Source organism: Panulirus ornatus, chromosome 4, assembly GCF_036320965.1.
Source record: "Panulirus ornatus isolate Po-2019 chromosome 4, ASM3632096v1, whole genome shotgun sequence".
Lineage (NCBI taxonomy): Eukaryota > Metazoa > Arthropoda > Malacostraca > Decapoda > Palinuridae > Panulirus > Panulirus ornatus.
The window spans coordinates 91,488,845-91,511,760 of NC_092227.1; the positions used below are offsets into that span (position 1 = coordinate 91,488,845).

The 22,916-nt window shown below is 38.6% G+C and overlaps 2 protein-coding genes across 3 annotated transcripts in view; one reads left to right on the top strand and one right to left on the bottom strand.

Annotated features, from left to right (window-relative positions):
- Positions 1–530: 530 nt before the first annotated feature.
- Positions 531–12,211, bottom strand: LOC139746320 (DNA primase large subunit-like). Its single transcript, XM_071657457.1, has 4 exons — positions 12,033–12,211; positions 10,233–10,397; positions 6,431–6,543; positions 531–1,416 (listed from the first exon to the last, which is right to left on the bottom strand). Exons 2-4 carry the CDS (start codon positions 10,381–10,383, stop codon positions 1,147–1,149), a joined length of 534 nt encoding a protein of 177 aa, XP_071513558.1. The 5' UTR covers positions 10,384–10,397; positions 12,033–12,211; the 3' UTR covers positions 531–1,146.
- A 140-nt stretch (positions 12,212–12,351) lies between these two features.
- Positions 12,352–22,916, top strand: part of LOC139746325 (MICOS complex subunit Mic10-like) — a 59,733-nt gene continuing 49,168 nt past the window's right edge. Inside the window, exons 1-4 of one of the 2 annotated variants that reach the window (XM_071657478.1) lie at positions 12,352–12,463; positions 14,889–14,936; positions 15,421–15,530; positions 19,838–19,911. In XM_071657478.1, the coding sequence (XP_071513579.1) occupies positions 12,388–12,463; positions 14,889–14,936; positions 15,421–15,530; positions 19,838–19,891 (288 nt within the window). In that variant the 5' untranslated portion in view covers positions 12,352–12,387 and the 3' untranslated portion in view covers positions 19,892–19,911. Of the gene's footprint in view, positions 12,464–14,888; positions 14,937–15,420; positions 15,531–19,837; positions 20,160–22,916 lie in introns of those variants that run through there. The other variant, XM_071657470.1, reaches the window with a different exon arrangement.

Here is a 22,916-nt window from a genome sequence, read left to right on the forward strand (position 1 = left end):
CCACAAGATAATGATCAGACATCTCTCCAGTTGCATCTCTCAGCACATTAACATCTAAAAGTCTCTCTTTCACGTGCCTATCAATTAACACGTAATCAAATAAGGCTCTCTGGCCATCTCTCCTACTTACATACATATACTTATTTATATCTCTCTTTTTAAACCAGGTATTCCCAATCACCAGTCCTTTTTCAGCGCAAAAATCTACAAGCTCTTCACCATTTCCATTTACAACACTGAACACCCCACTTACACCAATTATTCCCTCAACTGCCACATTACTCGCCTTTGCATTCACATCACCCACCACTATAACCTGGTCACGTGCATCAAAACTACTAACACACTCACTCAGCTGCTCCCAAAACACTTGCCTCTCATGATCTTTCTTCTCATGCCCAGGTGCATATGCACCAATAATCACCCATCTCTCTCCATCCACTTTCAGTTTTACCCATATCAATCTAGAGTTTACTTTCTTACACTCTATCACATACTCCCACCACTTCTGTTTCAGGAGTAGTGCTCCTCCTTCCCTTGCTCTTGTTCTGGAAAAAATACAATACAAATATAAGATATAATATGTTGGAAGAGGGTTTATATATAAAAGTACATCACGGAAATAACTAAATAAATAAAAAGAAAGGATATTGATCAATCAACAAGCCACCTGTCAGAACCAAGCTCACAGTAGCAGTTACTGATTAACTGTGGGGAGTCTGAATAAAAAGCACGCAGCTACAATCACCCTTGTGTTGTTCATAAAGACAGTGAAAGCTGGTGCCTCCTTAGCAGAACTGTGAGGGACGAGTCCTAATCCATGGACTCCCAAGGAATGTATTTCATGCTCATGTAGGACCACAGGAGAAAAACAATTATACTTTTTCATCTTTTTATGAGCTTGTGTTATAGTTAAGAATTAAGAAGGACAGGCCAAACAAGACAACAAACAAACATACACAGTTTTTTCTTATTATGGGCTACTACTGTTACAAGTGAGAGTTAATCATAAAACTGTAACTGAAATTAAACATGAAAAACATAAAACTTCAGCATAAATCTCTAAGTTTCAGAGCAATGTGAAAGGGGCATGGAAATAAACTACAAATAGTGACCCATGTTATATACTCAAATTGATACAAAGGATCATGTGCCAGAACTTTGAAAATAAAAAAAACACAATTCATTACTAACTGGTGTGAAATGAAGATTATTATTCAACATGAAGTTCTTAATGTCAGACCCATTCCTCGAACAGTGGATGAAGCGAGCACGAAATAAATCAGTTTCATGAGCAATGAACCAGCGTCGAAGATCTTCTGTACGACAGTATGCCAAGCGTAAGATAAAATGAGACACATGGTCACGTCTTCTTGCAGCCTCAACTTCATCCCTTTTACTGCTTGAGATCTTCTCCTATCGGGCAATATGAAAAAATATAAGAAAATAATACAGCATTCATGACCCTACAGCTTAATCAAAAGTTTGTTTATCCACTGAGTAAAATACTAAACACTAGTATTTGTTGTACAGACATGTTCTGCTATGAGGTTTCCTAGTATACAAATTTTCACATGCATGTTGTTCAAGAACAATGAGTAAAATGACAGATATGAAAGAATGAAAGTTTCAAAGCTGTATATGGCAGTAGCAAGCAATCATTCTGGAGAGCATTTGTTTTCTCACAAGTGGCAGGATTTTCCCATGCCAGGCAGTTTAACACAAGGTTGTAAAGTGACGATACAACCTACATTCACATATTCTAATATGATATATAACCTCCTCAAACCCCCTAAAACTAGGACAGGGAAGCACCCAAATGAATTTTGTGCTTGTGGTAAGAAGGAGGGAAGGACAAACATTAGTACCCAAAAGTAAAATTTGATGTTTTAAGGCACTCTGATACTAGTGAATGTTGGGATGATATAGTCACTAGTTTCTGACTTGCCCATTATATCATAGGACAATTTGTGAGTATGTAGATAAAGGTGAAGTTATGGAGAACAAAGAGTGAATGTTCATTGTCTTAACTGAAGATCAAAATCAATGTAACATCCTTACGAGTCTGATGGTTATTCAGCAGGGCTAAAAGTGTTTACCTTCATCTGGACAAATTCTTTAAACCTCTACCAAAGAATGGATAGTTCAGCATTCCTGGCCTTTCACCTGCCCTATCTCTCCTTGACAGTCTTGACATGCTGTATCCTTATCCAATTTGTATGAGTTATTATCATTTTCATGTAACCCAAGAACCCCTTTTATGGAGCTCCTGCAGCAACATTACAGCTGGTAGCAAGGAAATGATGGACTCCTTTGTAATAAGAAGTTCCTCAGCTAGATTTTCCTTCTTTCATCTGTAAATGAGAAAACCTTAAAAAGGTGACTTTTCAACTGTGATATAACCCAAGTACTTGGTCTTTTTATTACAAGCCCCTTTGGTCAGCCTTGAACCTAGATGCTTTATTGAGTACACAAAATAAGATACAATGCAAGTTAATCCAAACATGGTGCCAGTTGTTTTAGGTACAGTGCCAGGTGTTTTAATTGTGGTGGTGGTTGATTTAAATATGGTGATGGTTTTAGATAAGATGGCAGTTGTTGGTTGTTCTAGATATGGCACTGGCTGTTTGAGATACTGTGCAGCTCCAGCAGTCCTAGATATGGCACCAGTTATAGGTACAGTACCAGTTGTTCTAAGCTGGGTGTCATTTTCCCAGGTACTGTGCTGGATATTCTATGGAAGCCTGGAATTAATATCAGACACAGGAATACTTGGTTGCTATTTCCCATTTTTGTAAGGTAGCACCAGGAAGAGATGGAATATCAGCTTCATTTGCTCACTTTTGATCTGTCATAAACAATGCCCCTAGACACATTCCAACACCCACAGTTAAGCCCTCCAGACCAATTCCATGCGATGGTTCAACACCGATTACAATGCTCTAATCAACGCACAACTCTCATCCTCCTGAATGTGCAGAAAAAGGTACCTAAACACCTTCCTCCTCCTTCCAGGTCTTCCCTTCGCCTCACTCCTTCCACTTCTGCCACACAGACCTTTATCAGTCTTTCTTCATCCATCCTCTCAATATATTAAAACCATTTCATCACAACCTGGTTAGCTCTTTAAATCAGCCTGTACTTCTACACGTCACTCTCAGTGTCATTCCTTACATGATTAACCCTCTTCACAGCATAAATTGCCATCAGGTGTATCACTTCTAACATATCTGCCTTCTTCCTTTTTTTTGTATTCATGGCCCGAGACTAACATCCCTACAACACCAACAATACTACTACTATACCTTCAAACACTTCCATCTTCGCCCAAATAAACAATGACATGTCCTTCCACACATTCATCACTGTATCTAGGCCATTTGCCCCCTCTCCCTCCCTAACACTCATTTCAGCTTCTATTATAGATGCATTAAAAAAAAAAATACCTAAACAAGGTTCTGGAAACACCAAAAGACTCACTAATTTTTTTTTTTTATTTTGCTTTGTCGTTGTCTCCCGCATTTGCAAGGTAGCGCAAGGTAACAGAAGAAAGAAATAGCCCAACCCACCCCCATACACATGTATATACACACACGTCCACACACGCAAACATACACACCCATACATCTCAATGTACACATATATATACACACACAGACATACATATATACCCATGCACACAATTCACACTGTCTGCCTTTATTCATTCCCATCGCCACCTCGCCACACATGGAATACCATCCCCCTCCCCCTCATGTGTGCGAGGTAGCGCTAGGAAAAGATAACAAAGGCCCCATTCGTTCACACTCAGTCTCCAGCTGTCATGCAATAATGCCCGAAACCACAGCTCCCTTTCCACATCCAGGCCCCACACAATTTTCCATGGTTTACCCCAGACGCTTCACATGCCCTGATTCAATCCACTGACAGCACGTCAACCGCGGTATACCACATCGATCCAATTCACTCTATTCCTTGCCCACCTTTCACCCTCCTGCATGTTCAGGCCCCGATCACACAAAATCTTTTTCACTCCATCTTTCCACCTCCAATTAGGTCTCCCACTTCTCCTCGTTCCCTCCACCTCCGACACATATATCCTCTTGGTCAATCTATCCTCACTCATTCTCTCCATGTGCCCAAAACATTTCAAAACACCCTCTTCTGCTCTCTCAACCACGCTCTTTTTATTTCCACATCTCTCTTACCCTTACATTACTTACTCGATCAAACCACCTCACACCACACATTGTCCTCAAACATCTCATTTCCAGCACATCCATCCTCCTGCGCACAACTCTATCCATAGCCCACGCCTCGCAACCATACAACATTGTTGGAACCACTATTCCTTCAAACATACCCATTTTTGCATTCCGAGATAATGTTCTCGACTTCCACACATTCTTCAATGCTCCCAGGATTTTCGCCCCATCCGCCACCCTATGATTCACTTCCGCTTCCATGGTTCCATCCGCTGCCAGATCCGCTCCCAGATATCTAAAACACTTTACTTCCTCCAGTTTTTCTCCATTCAAACTTACCTCCCAATTGACTTGACCCTCAACCCTACTGTACCTAATAACCTTGCTCTTATTCACATTTACTCTTAACTTTCTTCTTTCACACACTTTACCAAACTCAGTCACCAGCTTCTGCAGTTTCTCACATGAATCAGCCACCAGCGCTGTATCATCAGCGAACAACAACTGACTCACTTCCCAAGCTCTCTCATCCACAACAGACTTCATACTTGCCCCTCTTTCCAAAACTCTTGCATTCACCTCCCTAACAACCCCACCCATAAACAAATAAACAACCATGGAGACATCACACACCACTGCCGCAAACCTACATTCACTGAGAACCAATCACTTTCCTCTCTTCCTACACATACACATGCCTTACATCCTCGATAAAAACTTTTCACTGCTTCTAACAACTTGCCTCCCACACCATATATTCTTAATACCTTCCACAGAGCATCTCTATCAACTTTGTCATATGCCTTCTCCAGATCCATAAATGCTACATACAAATCCATTTGCTTTTCTAAGTATTTCTCACATACATTCCTCAAAGCAAACACCTGATCCACACATCCTCTACCACTTCTGAAACCACACTGCTCTTCCCCAATCTGATGCTCTGTACATGCCTTCACCCTCTCAATCAATACCCTCCCATATAATTTACCAGGAATACTCAACAAACTTATATCTCTGTAATTTGAGCACTCACTCTTATCCCCTTTGCCTTTGTACAATGGCACTATGCACGCATTCAACCAATCCTCAGGCACCTCACCATGAGTCATACACACATTAAATAACCTTACCAACCAGTCAACAATACAGTCACCCCCTTTTTTAATAGATTCCACTGCAATACCATCCAAACCCGCTGCCTTGCCGGCTTTCATCTTCCGCAAAGCTTTTACTACCTCTTCTCTGATTACCAAATCATTTTCCCTAACCCTCTCACTTTGCACACCACCTCGACCAAGACACCCTATATCTGCCACTCTATCATCAAACACATTCAACAAACCTTCAAAATACTCACTCCATCTCCTTCTCACATCACCACTACTTGTTATCACCTCCCCATTTGCGCCCTTCACTGAAGTTCCCATTTGCTCCCTTGTCTTACGCACTTTATTTACCTCCTTCCAGAACATCTTTTTATTCTCCCTAAAATTTAATGATACTCTCTCACCCCAACTCTCATTTGCCCTCTTTTTCACCTCTTGCACCTTTCTCTTGACCTCCTGTCTCTTTCTTTTATACATCTCCCACTCAATTGCATTTTTTCCCTGCTAAAATCATCCAAATGCCTCTCTCTTCTCTTTCACTAATAATCTTACTTCTTCATCCCACCACTCACTACCCTTTCTAATCAACCCACCTCCCACGCTTCTCATGCCACAAGCATCTTTTGCGCAATCCATCACTGATTCCCTAAATACATCCAATTCCTCCCCCACTCCCCTTACTTCCATTGTTCTCACCTTTTTCCATTCTGTACTCAGTCTCTCCTGGTACTTCCTCACACAAGTCTCCTTCCCAAGCATGTTTTTTCCTTCATCTACAGCAGAAAGTTTCATGCAGAATCTTCCCTCAACTGTTTTATTTTCCAGCAAACAACTGTTAAAAGCTTCATCACAGTCTGGCAACTAAAAAACTTACAAAATTGATACAGGTGACACTTGCAGTGATGGGCAAAAAAATGTGAGAATAAAATTAAAGGTACTTTAAAAATATGCAAGAGAGAGATGGGGAAGCACATTTATAAAACTCTCCCCCTTTAACATACAAACAGTAATCACAAAGGTGGAGTAAAGATTTACCCTACAAATTGGAACTTAGTATCCTTAGCAATGTATGGATACAGACATACAAAAACATGCTTTTTCTATTTGTTTACTTACAGCACTGTGAACAAAGTTCTTGTTTTTTGCAAAATCATCATACAGCTTATTCATCCAATCATCAGAACTCTTCACTTGGCCACTGAGGTTCAAACGTTCAACAGTCCTCAAAACTGAAACAATATTTGAGCATATAAGATTATTAGTGAAAGAGAAGAGAGAGGCATTTGGACGATTTTTGCAGGAAAATAATGCAATTGAGTGGGAGATGTAAAAAAGAAAGAGACAAGAGGTCAAGAGAAAGGTGCAAGAGGTGAAAAAGAGGGCAAATGAGAGTTGGGGTGAGAGAGTATCATTAAATTTTAGGGAGAATAAAAAGATGTTCTGGAAGGAGGTAAATAAAGTGCGTAAGACAAGGGAGCAAATGGGAACTTCAGTGAAGGGCACAAATGGGGAGGTGATAACAAGTAGTGTTGATGTGAGAAGGAGATGGAGTGAGTATTTTGAAGGTTTGTTGAATGTGTTTGATGATAGAGTGGCAGATATATGGTGTTTTGGTCGAGGTGATGTGCAAAGTGAGAGGGTTAGGGAAAATGATTTGGTAAACAGAGAAGAGGTAGTAAAAGCTTTGCGGAAGATGAAAGCCGGCAAGGCAGCAGGTTTGGATGGTATTGCAGTGGAATTCGTTAAAAAAAGGGGGTGACTGTATTATTGACTGGTTGGTAAGGTTATTTAATGTGTGTATGACTCATGGTGAGGTGCCTGAGGATTGGCAGAATGCGCGCATAGTGCCATTGTACAAAGGCAAAGGGGATAAGAGTGAGTGCTCAAATTACAGAGGTATAAGTTTGTTGAGTATTCCTGGTAAATTATATGGGAAAGGTATTGACTGAGAGGGTGAAGGCATGTACAGAGCATCAGATTGGGGAAGAGCAGTGTGGTTTCAGAAGTGGTAGAGGATGTGTGGATCAGGTGTTTGCTTTGAGGAATGTATGTGAGAAATACTTAGAAAAGCAAATGCATTTGTATGTAGCATTTATGGATCTGGAGAAGGCATATGGTAGAGTGGATAGAGATGCTCTGTGGAAGGTATTAAGAACATATGGTGTGGGAGGCAAGTTGTTAGAAGCAGTGAAAAGTTTTTATCGAGGATGTAAGGCATGTGTACGTGTCAGAAGAGAGGAAAGTGATTGGTTCTCAGTGAATGTAGGTTTGCGGCAGGGGTGTGTGATGTCTCCATGGTTGTTTAATTTGTTTATGGATGGGGTTGTTAGGGAGGTGAATGCAAGAGTTTTGGAAAGAGGGGCAAGTATGAAGTCTGTTGTGGATGAGAGAGCTTGGGAAGTGAGTCAGTTGTTGTTCGCTGATGATACAGCGCTGGTAGCTGATTCATGTGAGAAACTGCAGAAGCTGGTGACTGAGTTTGGTAAAGTGTGTGAAAGAAGAAAGTTAAGAGTAAATGTGAATAAGAGCAAGGTTATTAGGTACAGTAGGGTTGAGGGTCAAGTCAATTGGGAGGAAAGTTTGAATGGAGAAAAACTGGAGGAAGTAAAGTGTTTTAGATATCTGGGAGTGGATCTGGCAGTGGATGGAACCATGGAAGCGGAAGTGGATCATAGGGTGGGGGAGGGGGGCGAAAATCCTGGGAGCCTTGAAGAATGTGTGGAAGTTGAGAACATTATCTCGGAAAGCAAAAATGGGTATGTTTGAAGGAATAGTGGTTCCAACAATGTTGTATGGTTGCGAGGCGTGGGCTATGGATAGAGTTGTGCGCAGGAGGATGGATGTGCTGGAAATGAGATGTTTGAGGACAATGTGTGGTGTGAGGTGGTTTGATCGAGTAAGTAACGTAAAGGTAAGAGAGATGTGTGGAAATAAAAAGAGCGTGGTTGAGAGAGCAGAAGAGGGTGTTTTGAAATGGTCTGGGCACATGGAGAGAATGAGTGAGGAGAGATTGACCAAGAGGATATATGTGTCGGAGGTGGAGGGAACGAGGAGAAGTGGGAGACCAAATTGGAGGTGGAAAGATGGAGTGAAAAAGATTTTGTGTGATCGGGGCCTGAACATGCAGGAGGGTGAAAGGAGGGCAAGGAATAGAGTGAATTGGATCGATGTGGTATACCGGGGTTGACGTGCTGTCAGTGGATTAAAACAGGGCATGTGAAGCATCTGGGGTAAACCATGGAAAGCTGTGTAGGTATGTATATTTGCGTGTGTGGACGTATGTATATACACGTGTATGGGGGTGGGTTGGGCCATTTCTTTCGTCTGTTTCCTTACGCTACCTCGCAAATGCGGGAGACAGCGGCAAAAAAAAAAACAAAAAAAAAAATTATTTTTCTCATGACCATATAATCACTTTAAAAAAATTCATCTCAATCATTTTTCTACATCGTTAAACATGTTTAATGGTACTCTATGCAAGAAGTGATGAATCTGTAAATACAGAACAGACTATTAATAACATTCTAAAGAATGCTGCATCGAGCCTGTTTAATTTTCATTTAATCTTTTCCTTCTAAAAGTCTCTGTATCATATGATTAGCTGATGTATCATGCCATTACTAAAGTGAAGTAGCTATCTTTGCTTGATATCAAAAGAAGTCTACTTTAAATACACATTCAAAAACATAAACAATGAAGTGTAGGTTACTTGGGTGTCTAAACTTCAAGGCTATCATCTGCCATGGTCATTAAAGCCATCAACATCCAGCTTCATCCACTTACTGAAACATCTCTAAGACTTTCTTCAGATGTTAGGGATAAGTCTAAGATGATATTCATTCACACCATTCATGTGGCAGACACTGAGATGTGTGAATGCATAAAGACTTCAACAGTGGATTGAAAAAGGCAAGTTCCCAACCCATAAATTCTAAGTGGTGTTAGAGAATTAACAGAGGTATCATTTCAAGTGAAGCTTGTGTACAATAAATCCTTACATGCATTAAGTACAAAGTAAGAAAATATTATAAACTCTAAACTTGTTTTGCTCAGAGATAGAATATCCAGATCACTCATATCAAACATAGCACCTATCTCTCCCTTCCTGAGCCTCTGAGGAAAAATTTCAGTTTTTTCTTTCCTCTGTTCCTTCTTTATGAAAATTATAGTACAAAGGGGGAGGGCTTACAGCCTCTCACTCCCACCCATTAGTTGCTGCATGTGACACAGGAGATACAAGGGTGGCATTCTTACCCAATTATCCTCATGGATAAAACAAAATATATGTTTGCTTTAAAAAGTTTCAAGCGTGAAAAATGACTGCAAAAAATTTAAGTTATCTTTCACAAACAAGAACAGAGGCCACTACATCACAAGAAAACAGTAAAAGGAAGTAATCTGTAGAGAATAAATAAGCATGAGTGAAAATGAATGAATGATCCTTACATGTGAATGAGACATATCCAAGATGATAAGCACAAAATCTGGGTTTGAATGAAAAGGGCAGCAACAAGGATGCACATACAAGTCTCATGGATGTACAAATTGAAAATGCTAATAAACTGAGGAAGTACTAGCACAATAAAAACAAGAAATGAGGAATGAAGCTATGTTGATAGATGAGAATACATCCCCATGTGAGAGGAGTTGATGAAGATCAGGTGATCAGTAGAGAGTTCATTATGGCAACACTGGAAGATTTTGAACAATTCATCCACCTGTAATAACAGGAAAGGTTTAACATATATGAAGGAGTACCACTAATTGCAGAAAATGACAATGCTTTGCTTCATTTAACCAATTACATAAAGGCAATGTAGTTTCTAATCAGACATCTTATCATCTCTTTACAAAACTTAAATACTTCTACTGAGTTTATCATTATCATAAGAAAATAATCTCATAAAACTGAACTCACTCTTTAACCTCTCAATGGCCATTTCATCAAATTCAGTGAGAGAGACATTTCCTGTGGGTGGACATGAGTAAAACTGGAGAGGACTTGGATACGAAGTTTCTACTTCTATCCGCCTGCTCCGACGAATTTTCCGACCACCCCCGAATTCCATCCTTCTATTCCAACCTGGCAATGGAAGACAGTGATTATCCATTCAGGAAGATGAAAAAGGTGTAATAATAACAACAAAAAACTACAAACTTTGCACTGCAGAATATCTGATGGTTACAGCCTAAATGCATAATACAAATGCAAGTGAACAGGCTTTAATTAAATTATGGAAATAAATAAATGCATCCTAATGCACACAAATAAAAGGTAAATCAGTATAGGACCAGCTAGCACAGCACTAACCAATAAGAAAATCTTCCTGTACTTAACAACATCTTCTGAAGACATATGCATTAAGGAAATTGGATTAATATTTCACAAGTTCAGAAGTTACAATCAGCAGCCTAAGATTTTCAAATATCACTGCTAACCATGACATGTTTCTGGGCCCTCCTAGACTTGAATCTTTAGTAAAGCACTCAGTCCAAAAGCATTTGCTTCTTCATATATCCTATAAAACATGGTGTTTCTTGTATTTTTTTTTCCTGCTGGTAATTGAACCAGAAGGAGAGGTGATGGTGTCCCTTTTGCTTTAACCCAGTTGTTCATCTTCCCATCAGGGATGGCTCATTAAATTCATATATTCTTCAAACAAAATAACAAATAAGGTTATGATTATGGTTTGGGGTGGTTTCCAGAGATTTTATTGATTTATATAAATGTTTAGCATAATCTTATCTTACACTGATAATTTGCTAATCAAACTCTGTATCATTATTTGCTTTGGACACTTAGCTAATTTGTTTTGTAATGTTGACATAGTGCTTGGAGAATACAAGAACAGTTTCGGACCACGAATTTGAGAATTATATTACCCTGATCAATAATGAAAAGCAATAAAGGCAACATCTATTCATATAAGGGAAAATGAAGGATTTATGATTGTATAAGTAGGCAGTACACTTATGAAAAAAATAATTAAATTTACAAAAACCCCACCTATTAACCAATGACAGGAGAAATATACGAACATGAAATTCGTCTGCCAATGAAAATCATACTGCCATCTGCATACATCTGTTTGAGGACTCATTCCTGAGTGACACGTATATTTTAACTAAAGGTTTCAGGGGTTTTCATATGCAAGTGCATTACTCGTAGTCTTGCATAGAATTTTACACTTCCCTAATATATAATTACTACCTCATCGAATTTTTTTCTATAAATCATAATGCTCCAATTCATGATCTGCAACTATTTTTACATTCTAGCACTACAGAACATTCTCAATATTCAAAGCTAATGACAATGCAGAGCTAAACTATTTATCTCATATTTTCCTTAATTATCACAGCTTTATTATCTCACACACCATAATTCATATAAAGTAGCAATCTAAATCACTTTCTTCAAGAATAAAAGAGTCCGATTTGCGTTTCTTCCGAATCCGTAAATACTTTCATGATGCTCCTACACTAGAACTTTGGGTTTCCTTACGGAATGAGACATTGTGCAAAGCTTTTCACTCTGCCTTACTGCTGTACTTGGCCAGGCGTGCATCAGTCCCTGACAGATTTATTCTGCCCCAAATAAGTTTTATAAATGTCAAGACTGCATCCTCTGATAACTATTTCGTTCAGAATCTCCTTCAATATATTGATATAAAAAAAATGATATAGAGGCACACACTACAACCTACATTCAGCTTACCCAAGGAGAAGTTTTTCTATAAGGATGTTAAAATACACTTAATAACATCAACTTCTCAGGTATCCATTAGTATCACAAATATATATATATCAAGACGGGAAAAGCTTTCGCGCCAAATCCCGTGTTTACAAATATTCAGCGTCAGCCTCTGCAACAACAGAAATCCACAATACATAAACATAATTCATAATAATATTTTACATAAAGATAAAATATCAAATTTATCTTGATCTTAAGAACATAATAGCTATATATATATATATATATGTATTGCAATGGATATGAGGACACGACCACACAACTTTGTTATATAATATTACTTTGATATTTGCCCTTTATTTACCTCTTCACGACAATGGCGACCCCTAAGTCAGAAGACGTTCTTGGGCAGAAATGGGACCGATGTGTGGCAGATACTCTTATTAAAATAGGTTAGGAATATATTTTAATGGTTCACAAGTGTAAATAAGTGTCATAGATTAGTATAGCACGAGGATTTGAACATTGTAAGTTACAGGCGTTCCATTTTTTTCAACAGGTTCAAAGATTAGACCGGCTGAATGAGCCTTTTATTTGTATAGTGTCTGTTGTAGTGACAGTTTGTTCACTACATATGAAACTAATCAAGGTAATGAGTTTTACATTAATAGTAGGTTTACAGACGTGTTTCTTAGCGAAAATTTGGTTAAATTATATAGTTCAGCCACGCATTGATCTAGCGAAAATTTGGTTAAATTACATAGTTCAGCCACGCATTGAATCTACCTGGGTTTGATTTAATTTGCATTACCAAACATGATGAGTGTTTTGTTTTATTAAATTCTATTATATAAGTGGACAATGGTGATTTACGTTTTGTCAAGAAAATGTGGGGTATATTTGTATACATATTCGATCCTTGGTGAAATTTGTTTATGTGGTAATTATGTATGAGGCCACATGTCTTATAGAGTTATGTGTTAAATTCTCTATGGAATCGTTATTGCTGCTGGAAAGAGTAATGCAAGAATGTGGCTTTTCCCTTCTTTTTTTTTATTACCCTTAAAACATCTTTTGATGGTAAGGTGCTTGTTAGTTGTTAGATTATGAGGAAGATAGAAAAAACATGGGGTTAAGTGTTAAATATGTATTTTAGAATTATAGGGTACATTTTTTCACTATTTACATAATATTTAGTGTATTTTTCCCCATTATAAACAAATGGTGTATAACCCCACATTTTCATGGAAATGAATGTCACAGTATTGTGCGATTTGATACTGCATGAGCCACAATACCATCCAGACACTTTCTGGTTTCTTTTCCTTCCTTCTAATATTATTCCCACTGGAAAAACTAGGTTTGGTCAACCTTGAAGGACCAGAAAGGTAACATTGCCTAATAGGGATGAGGTTTTTAGTGCCTCAGATTTTATTAGGTTATTAGTCTTTTTCTTCTTCTTAGGTCAACCAGACTCATTCTGTTTGAGGTGGGATGATATTAGAATGAAGCAAAAAAATGTTTAGGTGGTAATCTTGGTCCTACAAGTGTGTCTTGTAATCTTGCTTGTAGACACATTTTCTTGCTTCTCCAAGCAAGATTATGAGACGTCTCTTCCTGGGACAACTCCATGGAACCCATTGTTAATTACTGATGGAGGAAGAATATCACTAAACAGAAATGGCAAAAAAATATCACTAAACACAAGGATAGTGAGCAAAGTTTGCATTCCTAAGACTGTACCATTCTGCATAACATTTGCAGAGATCATATACACAATTGGTACATTTCTAGGTAGCACTTGTGTAACGCAAGTTTAATTTTTTTCCATTGTTTAGTTTTAGTGTATGCTAATGACTAGATAATGTATCAGTTTTGAAAGAGCTATAGCTTTAGGATTTGCTGCTAAATGATATCATCCCAGTTCTCAGCCACAGATCTGTTCATTCACAAAGATCTGTTTGCAGTAGGCTCAAACTGTTAAGGGAGAAGTATTTATCCAGCCCCAGGAATGGTTGTAATGTCTTATTCTTGTCATGTTGATTGTAAGAACTTTTGTCATAACTAGCATCAAAAAACGTATTTACTGAATTGAAATGGTCTATAGCAGCTGTCTTAGTTATGAATTGTAAGGCCTTGGTTTGGTGTCACCAGTGCATTTACTTACCACTATGAGGCACCTTGGTTCAGGTCCTGTAAAGCTCAGTTAACTGTGATCCTTTATGGCTGTATTTTCAGTGTAGAGATAGACATTGGCTGAAATAACCAAAACATGTACACTGGAGTTTGATGTATTTAATTTCATTGCCAAAGTACTACACTATGAGAGGCCTTTGATTCACTCAACCCTAAAACATGTCTTTGCTGTCATCTGTAATTAAGGCAAGTTTAGTAGAGTGCTACAGTATAGTCATCAGTCTTAATCCTTATTAACTTTTTGTAATTAAGCATGCTTACCATAGATGTCAAGTCAAAGGATGATCCTTCAGAACAGCATGGAGGCTAGTAACCCTAAAATGAGCATTTGGTAACAGTAAGTGAGTAATAGGTAAAGTTCTTTTTTTAAGACTGAATGCTACACCCTAATTATGCTTTACACACTTTTGTAGATTCTCTTATATACCACCCTGTCACATATTTCCTTATTGTCCAATTGCTAATTCTTTGATGTTTTTCCGAGTCCTCAGTTATTTTCTTTGGAATATAAGATTATGAAGAGTAATTGTAATTAAATGCATAGTAATTAATACAAATCAGTGTAGAGACCATCGTCTTCCTAGTTAGAGTGATGTACCTGCTTCAGAATTGCTAATGTTGGGTTTAAGTTTCCAGACATATTTCCAGGCCTGTGATGGTATTATCCTTTTCCTTTAACAGGTGGAGGCCTGACACTGGGAATAGTATTTTCTGCCATTGTCTTTAAAAGTGAGTAAAATGTGCTTTCATAAGATAACAATAGTAAATATGATGAACAGACATTGAATGTACTGAGAATTATATCAGAAAACAAATAGATGAGACTAATTTGCATTAAGCGAGCTGTAGAATATTAGGTTTATTATAACAGCTGTCATATTTATTGCTTAGGTTTTTAACACTGGAATTTTAGTTTTATTATTTTTGCACACGTCTAGAAATTAGAATAGTACAGAATATTAATTCTGTTATCTTCACAATGGCATGTGATATTTTCAATGAATAATTTCATGATTCCTTTTGTTTGAAGTTATTGAGCTGGTTGTACGTTGTACCATACAATTTGTTTGCTGTGTAAAGTTTTGATAATTACACATGAGTATTTATGATACTGATGTTCTCATTGAAAAGTGTGTATGTATGAGTATGTTAGCTAAGTTCAAACTCTACAAGATTATAGGAACTAATGTAATGTGCTCAATGTTAATTACAGGACGGCCATGGCCTCTCATCTTTGGACTGGGTGCTGGTACAGGAATGGGATATTCTAATTGTCAGCATGAGTTCAATGAACCATTCCTCATAAAAGCAGATAAAATAATAGTAAGTAACTTTTTTTCCACCTAGGTAAGAGATAGTTGAATCTATCCTTGTGTGTGTGCTTATTGTTTGCATGTTCAGGAGAGAGAGTTTTATATTTGTGTTGTCCTGTCCTGTCTCTTCCTTTATCCTGTGCACACACACACACACACACACACACACACACACACACACACACACACACATTTTATCGTCCAGCCTCTTGCAGAGGATGAACAACTGGGTAGACTGTAGACTGGCTGCCATGACCAGGATTTGAACCTATGTGGGTTTGTTCCCAATCACCCCATGCATGCATAACGGTCAGTAATGCTGACCACTACACCAGGGAGGTCCATGCGTGTGTGTTATTTTATTTTATATTATTCATTTTACTTTGGAATAAATCTCCACAAGCATTAGAGAAGGAATCTGCTTACTAGGATTAAAACACCTTTACTTCCCCCATTACATGATATATCCACCAGGATATAACTATCTTTGTCTTCCATAATCACTATAATGCATATTCATAGAAACTCAGCAACTGTATATTGACCTGCCCAAATCTCCAATGTAATAGCACTTTGATGAGATGATACTTTGTAACCTCCAACCTGCCTCTCACTTGCTTGCTCTTTACTGAGTAGATCATAGTGTGGTTCTTTGTGCTTTTCTCTTCATGGAATTTTTACCTAATGATCTTTGTGCTCCAGGCCTGAATACATATCAGATTTTTATGTTTTCATGCTTTTTATTTAGATTTCAGGAATTCAGTTTGGATTGGCACTTTTTTATACTTTTCAGTCCAACACACGTATGTTGATGTGCCCATCCCACCATTAGCACCCTATAACTCCTCAAACCCAAAGCACCCCATAACTACCAACTCCTGTGTAGAAATAAAAAGCTTACTTCTGCCTTATACTTCAGCAGCCTTTACTCACAAATCACCCCACCACCAGCAAACTTGTCACTGACAAAACACAAAAACTTTGACCTGACCAGCATCCCACCAACCTGAAACCAAATTCCTCAGACAAACACAAGTCCCTTTTCTGTCTACTTTCTGGATATTACCTATCCCTACATTACTGCAAACACTATTTTAGCACATTCCAGGGCCCTTCATCCTCATGATGCAACTACCACTGTGAAGACATTGAACATGTAATGCTCATTTGCCCAGCACTCTTCCCCACATAGATACACACAACATCACTACACTTTTGACCTGTGGTCCTGCCAGGTGGACATGGCCAGCTTCTTGAGAGCTGCTGTAGTTTCATAAGAACAGAAAGAATTCCTGAGGTAGGAAATAGGTGTAGACACATTTTTTTAACAGGTGTTTGCTATTTCCCTCATTTTTTCCTTGCCTATATTTTTTTTTGTGTGTGTGTGTGTGCAAACAATGTAATTGCAATTGTTTTTACACTCATATTCCACAGAATGCCACTTACCGGGAAATCTCATCCATTGAATTGATTTTTCTCATTTGATTTGTAATTAACTGGATTTATCTTTTTTTCTTATTGACATTTAGATTACTTTCTTATTAGACCTTGGAGTGCTCACTTGCCCTGAAGCTCAGCATTCCCAGGGAAGTCATTGGGTGGCTCTAATCTTTCCTCCTAATTTGTGATTTGTTGATGGTAGAGATTTAGGTAGTATTCAGTGGCTTTTAGATGGAGTTCTAGTGCCCCCTGAATATCTGTTTTTTCAGAACTTTGTTCTGGTTATTTCCTGAGTATTGTAAATGCCATGTTACATGAAGACACTGTGCTTTTTAGCAAGCATTATCGATAATACCAGTAACTTTCATCTTTGAGCTTGGTCTTCATATAGATAAAGGGACTCACGTTTATTGAGGAGTATCTGGAAGGAGGTAAATAAAGTGCGTAAGACGGGGGAGCAAATGGGAACTTCAGTGAAGGGCGCAAATGGGGAGGTGATAACAAGTAGTGGTGATGTGAGAAGGAGATGGAGTGAGTATTTTGAAGGTTTGTTGAATGTGTTTGATGATAGAGTGGCAGATATAGGGTGTTTTGGTCGAGGTGGTGTGCAAAGTGAGAGGCTTAGAGAAAATGATTTGGTAAACAGAGAGGAGGTAGTGAAAGCTTTGCGGAAGATGAAAGCCGGCAAGGCAGCAGGTTTGGATGGTATTGCAGTGGAATTTGTTAAAAAAGGGGGTGACTGTATTGTTGACTGGTTGGTAAGGTTATTTAATGTATGTTTGACTCATGGTGAGGTGCCTGAGGATTGGCGGAATGCGTGCATAGTGCCATTGTACAAAGGCAAAGGGGATAAGAGTGAGTGCTCAAATTACAGAGGTATAAGTTTGTTGAGTATTCCAGGTAAATTATATGGGAGGGTATTGATTGAGAGGGTGAAGGCATGTACAGAGCATCAGATTGGGGAAGAGCAGTGTGGTTTCAGAAGTGGTAGAGGATGTGTGGATCAGGTGTTTGCTTTGAAGAATGTATGTGAGAAATACTTAGAAAAGCAAATGGATTTGTATGTAGCATTTATGGATCTGGAGAAGGCATATGATAGAGTTGATAGAGATGCTCTGTGGAAGGTATTAAGAATATATGGTGTGGGAGGAAAGTTGTTAGAAGCAGTGAAAAGTTTTTATCGAGGATGTAAGGCATGTGTACGTGTAGGAAGAGAGGAAAGTGATTGGTTCTCAGTGAATGTAGGTTTGCGGCAGGGGTGTGTGATGTCTCCATGGTTGTTTAATTTGTTTATGGATAGGGTTGTTAGGGAGGTGGATGCAAGAGTTTTGGAAAGAGGGGCAAGTATGAAGTCTGTTGGGGATGAGAGAGCTTGGGAAGTGAGTCAGTTGTTGTTCGCTGATGATACAGCGCTGGTGGCTGATTCATGTGAGAAACTGCAGAAGCTGGTGACTGAGTTTGGAAAAGTGTGTGGAAGAAGAAAGTTAAGAGTAAATGTGAATAAGAGCAAGGTTATTAGGTACAGTAGGGTTGAGGGTCAAGTCAATTGGGAGGAAGTGAAGTGTTTTAGATATCTGGGAGTGGATCTGGCAGCGGATGGAACCATGGAAGCGGAAGTGGATCATAGGGTGGGGGAGGGGGCGAAAATCCTGGGGGCCTTGAAAAATGTGTGGAAGTCGAGAACATTATCTCGGAAAGCAAAAATGGGTATGTTTGAAGGAATAGTGTTTCCAACAATGTTGTATGGTTGCGAGGCGTGGGCTATGGATAGAGTTGTGCGCAGGAGGATGGATGTGCTGGAAATGAGATGTTTGAGGACAATGTGTGGTGTGAGGTGGTTTGATCGAGTGAGTAACGTAAGGGTAAGAGAGATGTGTGGAAATAAAAAGAGCGTGGTTGAGAGAGCAGAAGAGGGTGTTTTGAAGTGGTTTGGGCACATGGAGAGGATGAGTGAGGAAAGATTGACCAAGAGGATATATGTGTCGGAGGTGGAGGGAACAAGGAGAAGAGGGAGACCAAATTGGAGGTGGAAAGATGGAGTGAAAAAGATTTTGTGTGATCGGGGCCTGAACATGCAGGAGGGTGAAAGGAGGGCAAGAAATAGAGTGAATTGGAGCGATGTGGTATACCGGGGTTGACGTGCTGTCAGTGGATTGAAGCAAGGCATGTGAAGCGTCTGGGGTAAACCATGGAAAGCTGTGTAGGTATGTATATTTGCGTGTGTGGACGTATGTATATACATGTGTATGGGGGGGGTTGGGCCATTTCTTTCGTCTGTTTCCTTGCGCTACCTCGCAAACGCGGGAGACAGCGACAAAGTATAATAAAGAAAAATAAAAAATAATATCATGAATCGTAGCTTATATAACTCACATCTCAGTAAGGCATCTTCTTTTCCATTTAAATGGGTAGCATTGAAATTTATTTCTTTTATACTTTATACATGTATTTCCTGAAACCCAGCTAATTAAAGTAGATATTAGATAACCATTTTAGTTTTTAATAAAATCATTGATTTGATGTCAGTAGTGAAATGCATCCTAAATTTGTGGTTAACTAATATTAATTTCAAATTTGCATTCATCATTTTTAACTAAGCAAACTTGTGTTCATATTCTCACAATTTATACATTACCTAGTTTTGCCATTTGGCATAGATGCAGTTTTAGTGATCTGATTGTTCATGTTTAAATAGCAAGTCCATTCTTTGTACACACTGACTTCTGAAGAATGGAAAAAAAGATGAAATTAGTGTTAGCCATCAATTTTTTTTTTTTTTTGTATGTGTGTGCTCTTTCACTCTTTAGTGTCTGTAAAAAATTTCTCTAGAACTTATAATACTGTAGTATCATTTGAAAATTTTTCTATCTTTCACAGGTGAAACCCAAAACTCCTGCAGTGCCTGAGGTTGCTACCACAGAGGCGCAGTAGTGCCGTGGATCCCCATAATTGTAAATTTCTTTTAAGTCCTTTATGTCTGTTGAGCATTTATAGTATATGTTATAAGTGCCGTGGCCACCTCCTTGGGGGAGTTCCTGAAGGGAACAGGTGTCAGAGATATAGATAGGTAGATTGGAGTTGATGCATAGAACTATCTCTTCTAAAAAGCTTTTCTTAGAAATTTGATGTTGAAACAATGGTATGTATTGCTGCCTTGTATAAATTTTTCATTCCTTTGTAAATAACATCATCACAGACATTTGAATTTTTATTTCCTTACTGTTGTACATAGAATTGTAGGTTATTGGACAAGACTGCTGTAAGTTATTGTGGTTAGGTTCAGTAGCCTTTCATAAATTTTTCAGTTCCAGAACAAGTTATATTTATGTGAGCTCATCCGCCCCACCCCATCATCCATTCCTAGTTTAGGAGAAATTTTATTCACTGGATATTGGCTTGTTATCTCAAGTAAACAAACAACTTGTAACTTTTTATGGATATGATTATCATCATTAGGTTCACTAAAAATAAAAACATTATTTTCTTATGAATTACAGAGGTAAACACATAATTTAGAAAATTTGTCAATATTAAGTACAAACATTGGTGGGCAATAATGGCAGTAGGAGCATATCAGTGGATGACAGTTACAGCAAGTGCCAGGAGGTACTTGTTTGTTTACCATGGTTACAAGTATGTTACCAAGGTCCTCAGGCAGCTTTGGTGACTTGTCATTTGTTTTGGTTGCCATCTATGGTCAGCCAACAGTCTTCAGTGTATGGAGAATTCAGCTTGTGGCAGGAAATTGTATGTATATTGACATCAATAGCACCCTCCTATATAAGCATAGGTTGACACCAATAGCACTGAAAGGGTTAAAGAATATGTGGAAGAAAAGGTAAGTGTCTTTTAGGGGAAATATAGGTACATTTGAAAGTATAACAGTTGTAACAGTGTTTTATGGAACCTATAAGGATCTATGACAAGATATAGCCAATTGGCAGGGCTAGTGTGAAGAGCTCGCTTCATTCCTTACTTGATGTATAAGACTAATCTCAACTGAAGCATGCATTTCATGATTCTTGGTATATCTTGGAATGATTCCATCCTTATGTTTTCTTATAAATGTGTCTTTAGTTGTTCCTTGCATGTTTCTTATTTCTTTTGACAGTTCGATAAATAATCTAGCCTTCTGGTTTGGTTGTCATGTATTTTGACTAATTTATTTGGTATGATCCATGGTGTTCTTGGTGACAATAATTGTGTATCTTCCCTTTGAAGGGCTTTTAGGTTTAACATTTTCTTTTATACCTTCAGTTTGTCAAGCATAGATTATCATGTATCTTTGTCTTCTCTCTGGGCTATATAGTGGTAGTCCTTTCAGCCCTTCATGGTAGTCTAAGTCTTCCATCCCCTGAGTTTTGGTTTTGAAGTGGACATGTTGGAAATAAAATGCCTGAGGCTGAAATGCGATGTGGGATGGGTTGAGTACGTATAAGGGAGAGGAAATTGTTTGAACATATGGAAAAGATGAGGAAAGACTGGCTGACTAATGGGATCTCTGTCAGACGTGGAGGCAGCAATGGAGGGAAGGGGGGAGAGAGAGAGGAAAGAGAAAAGGATGGCATGAAGGGATCATTGGAGTATTGGGGCCTTAACATTCAGGAGGACTAAATGATGGAAGAAGGTAAAGTGAAATAGAAAAATGTAGTATATAGTGGGTATGTGCTTTCACTGGGCCAAACCAGTATGGTAGGCCTAGCTATGGACGGTAGGTGCTGGTTTTCATACATTATAAGTGGCAACTTGGGAGTAGATGTGTTCAAATGAGGTCATTTGTTTGTATATTCTTCACACCATTGCTATTGCTAGAGGGGTAATTCTGTATAAGTTTATATTATTTTCATGCTTGTTTACTGTTTCCCACATAGTGAGATAGTGCCAGAAACAGATAAGGAAATGGCCTCATTTGCTCATAACTAAGTGCCAGAAATAAAGGAAATGGCATCATTTGCTCATACCCATTCTCTAGCTGTTGTGTATAATGCACCAAAACCAGTGCCCTTCTCATCCACAGCCAAGCCCCATAGACCTTCCCATGGTTCAGTCTGTTGGCAGCACTTTGCTCCCAGTTTACCACATCACTTCAGTTTGCTTTATCCCTTGCATGCCTTACAACCTTTGGCATGTTTATACCCCAAAACCTCAAAGCATCTTTTACTCCATCCTTCTAGCACTTCCTCAGTTTCCCCTTGTTCCATTCAACCTTTCCCCACTCTTCCTCTCCATATGTCCAAACCATTTCATCACACCCCTTTCACCTCTGTCATACAATCTCTTCTACTACCACACCTTTATCTTACCCTATTACATCTCATTTTGTCGTTGAATATTTCACTTCCAATGCAACCGCCCTGTTCTGTACTTTTACATCAAGGGCCCATGCTTCACATCCACACAACAGTATTGATATGTACTGTATCATCATGTAATTTGTTTGATGAAAAAAAACATCAAAAAATGCAGTATTGTTAAAAGTTGAGATTTATTATATGAAATGAAACTCAGAAAGCATTCCTCGCTGTACATAAAATAAACTGTGTGTAGTGGCCTTACTCATGCACATTCTAGTGCTTTGTTCTGACAACTAATGCTGCAGCCTAAATGTTCCTACCTATTGTGTCTACTGCTCCCACTGTTTTCCCATATCACATAGTGCTCATTGTGTTATGTACGATGAGGAGAGAATGTAGGTTTGTGGACAGAATAATAGTAGTCCATGTGTTAGTGAGGCAGAAAAAAAACGCTACCTGGGTCAGGGGAGCGCAACTTGACATCCAGTGAAGTGCTTGCTCATTCAGCAGACGTCACTAACCCTCCTGATACCCATATTTGCCTTTTCCTGCATTAGCGAAGTAGTGTTAAGGAAAAAGGACTGAGCCTTAGAGTGAAAATCCACACTTAGCCCCCTTCTCAGGTGTTAAGGAGTTAATGGATTGTATTCTACCTTGGAACT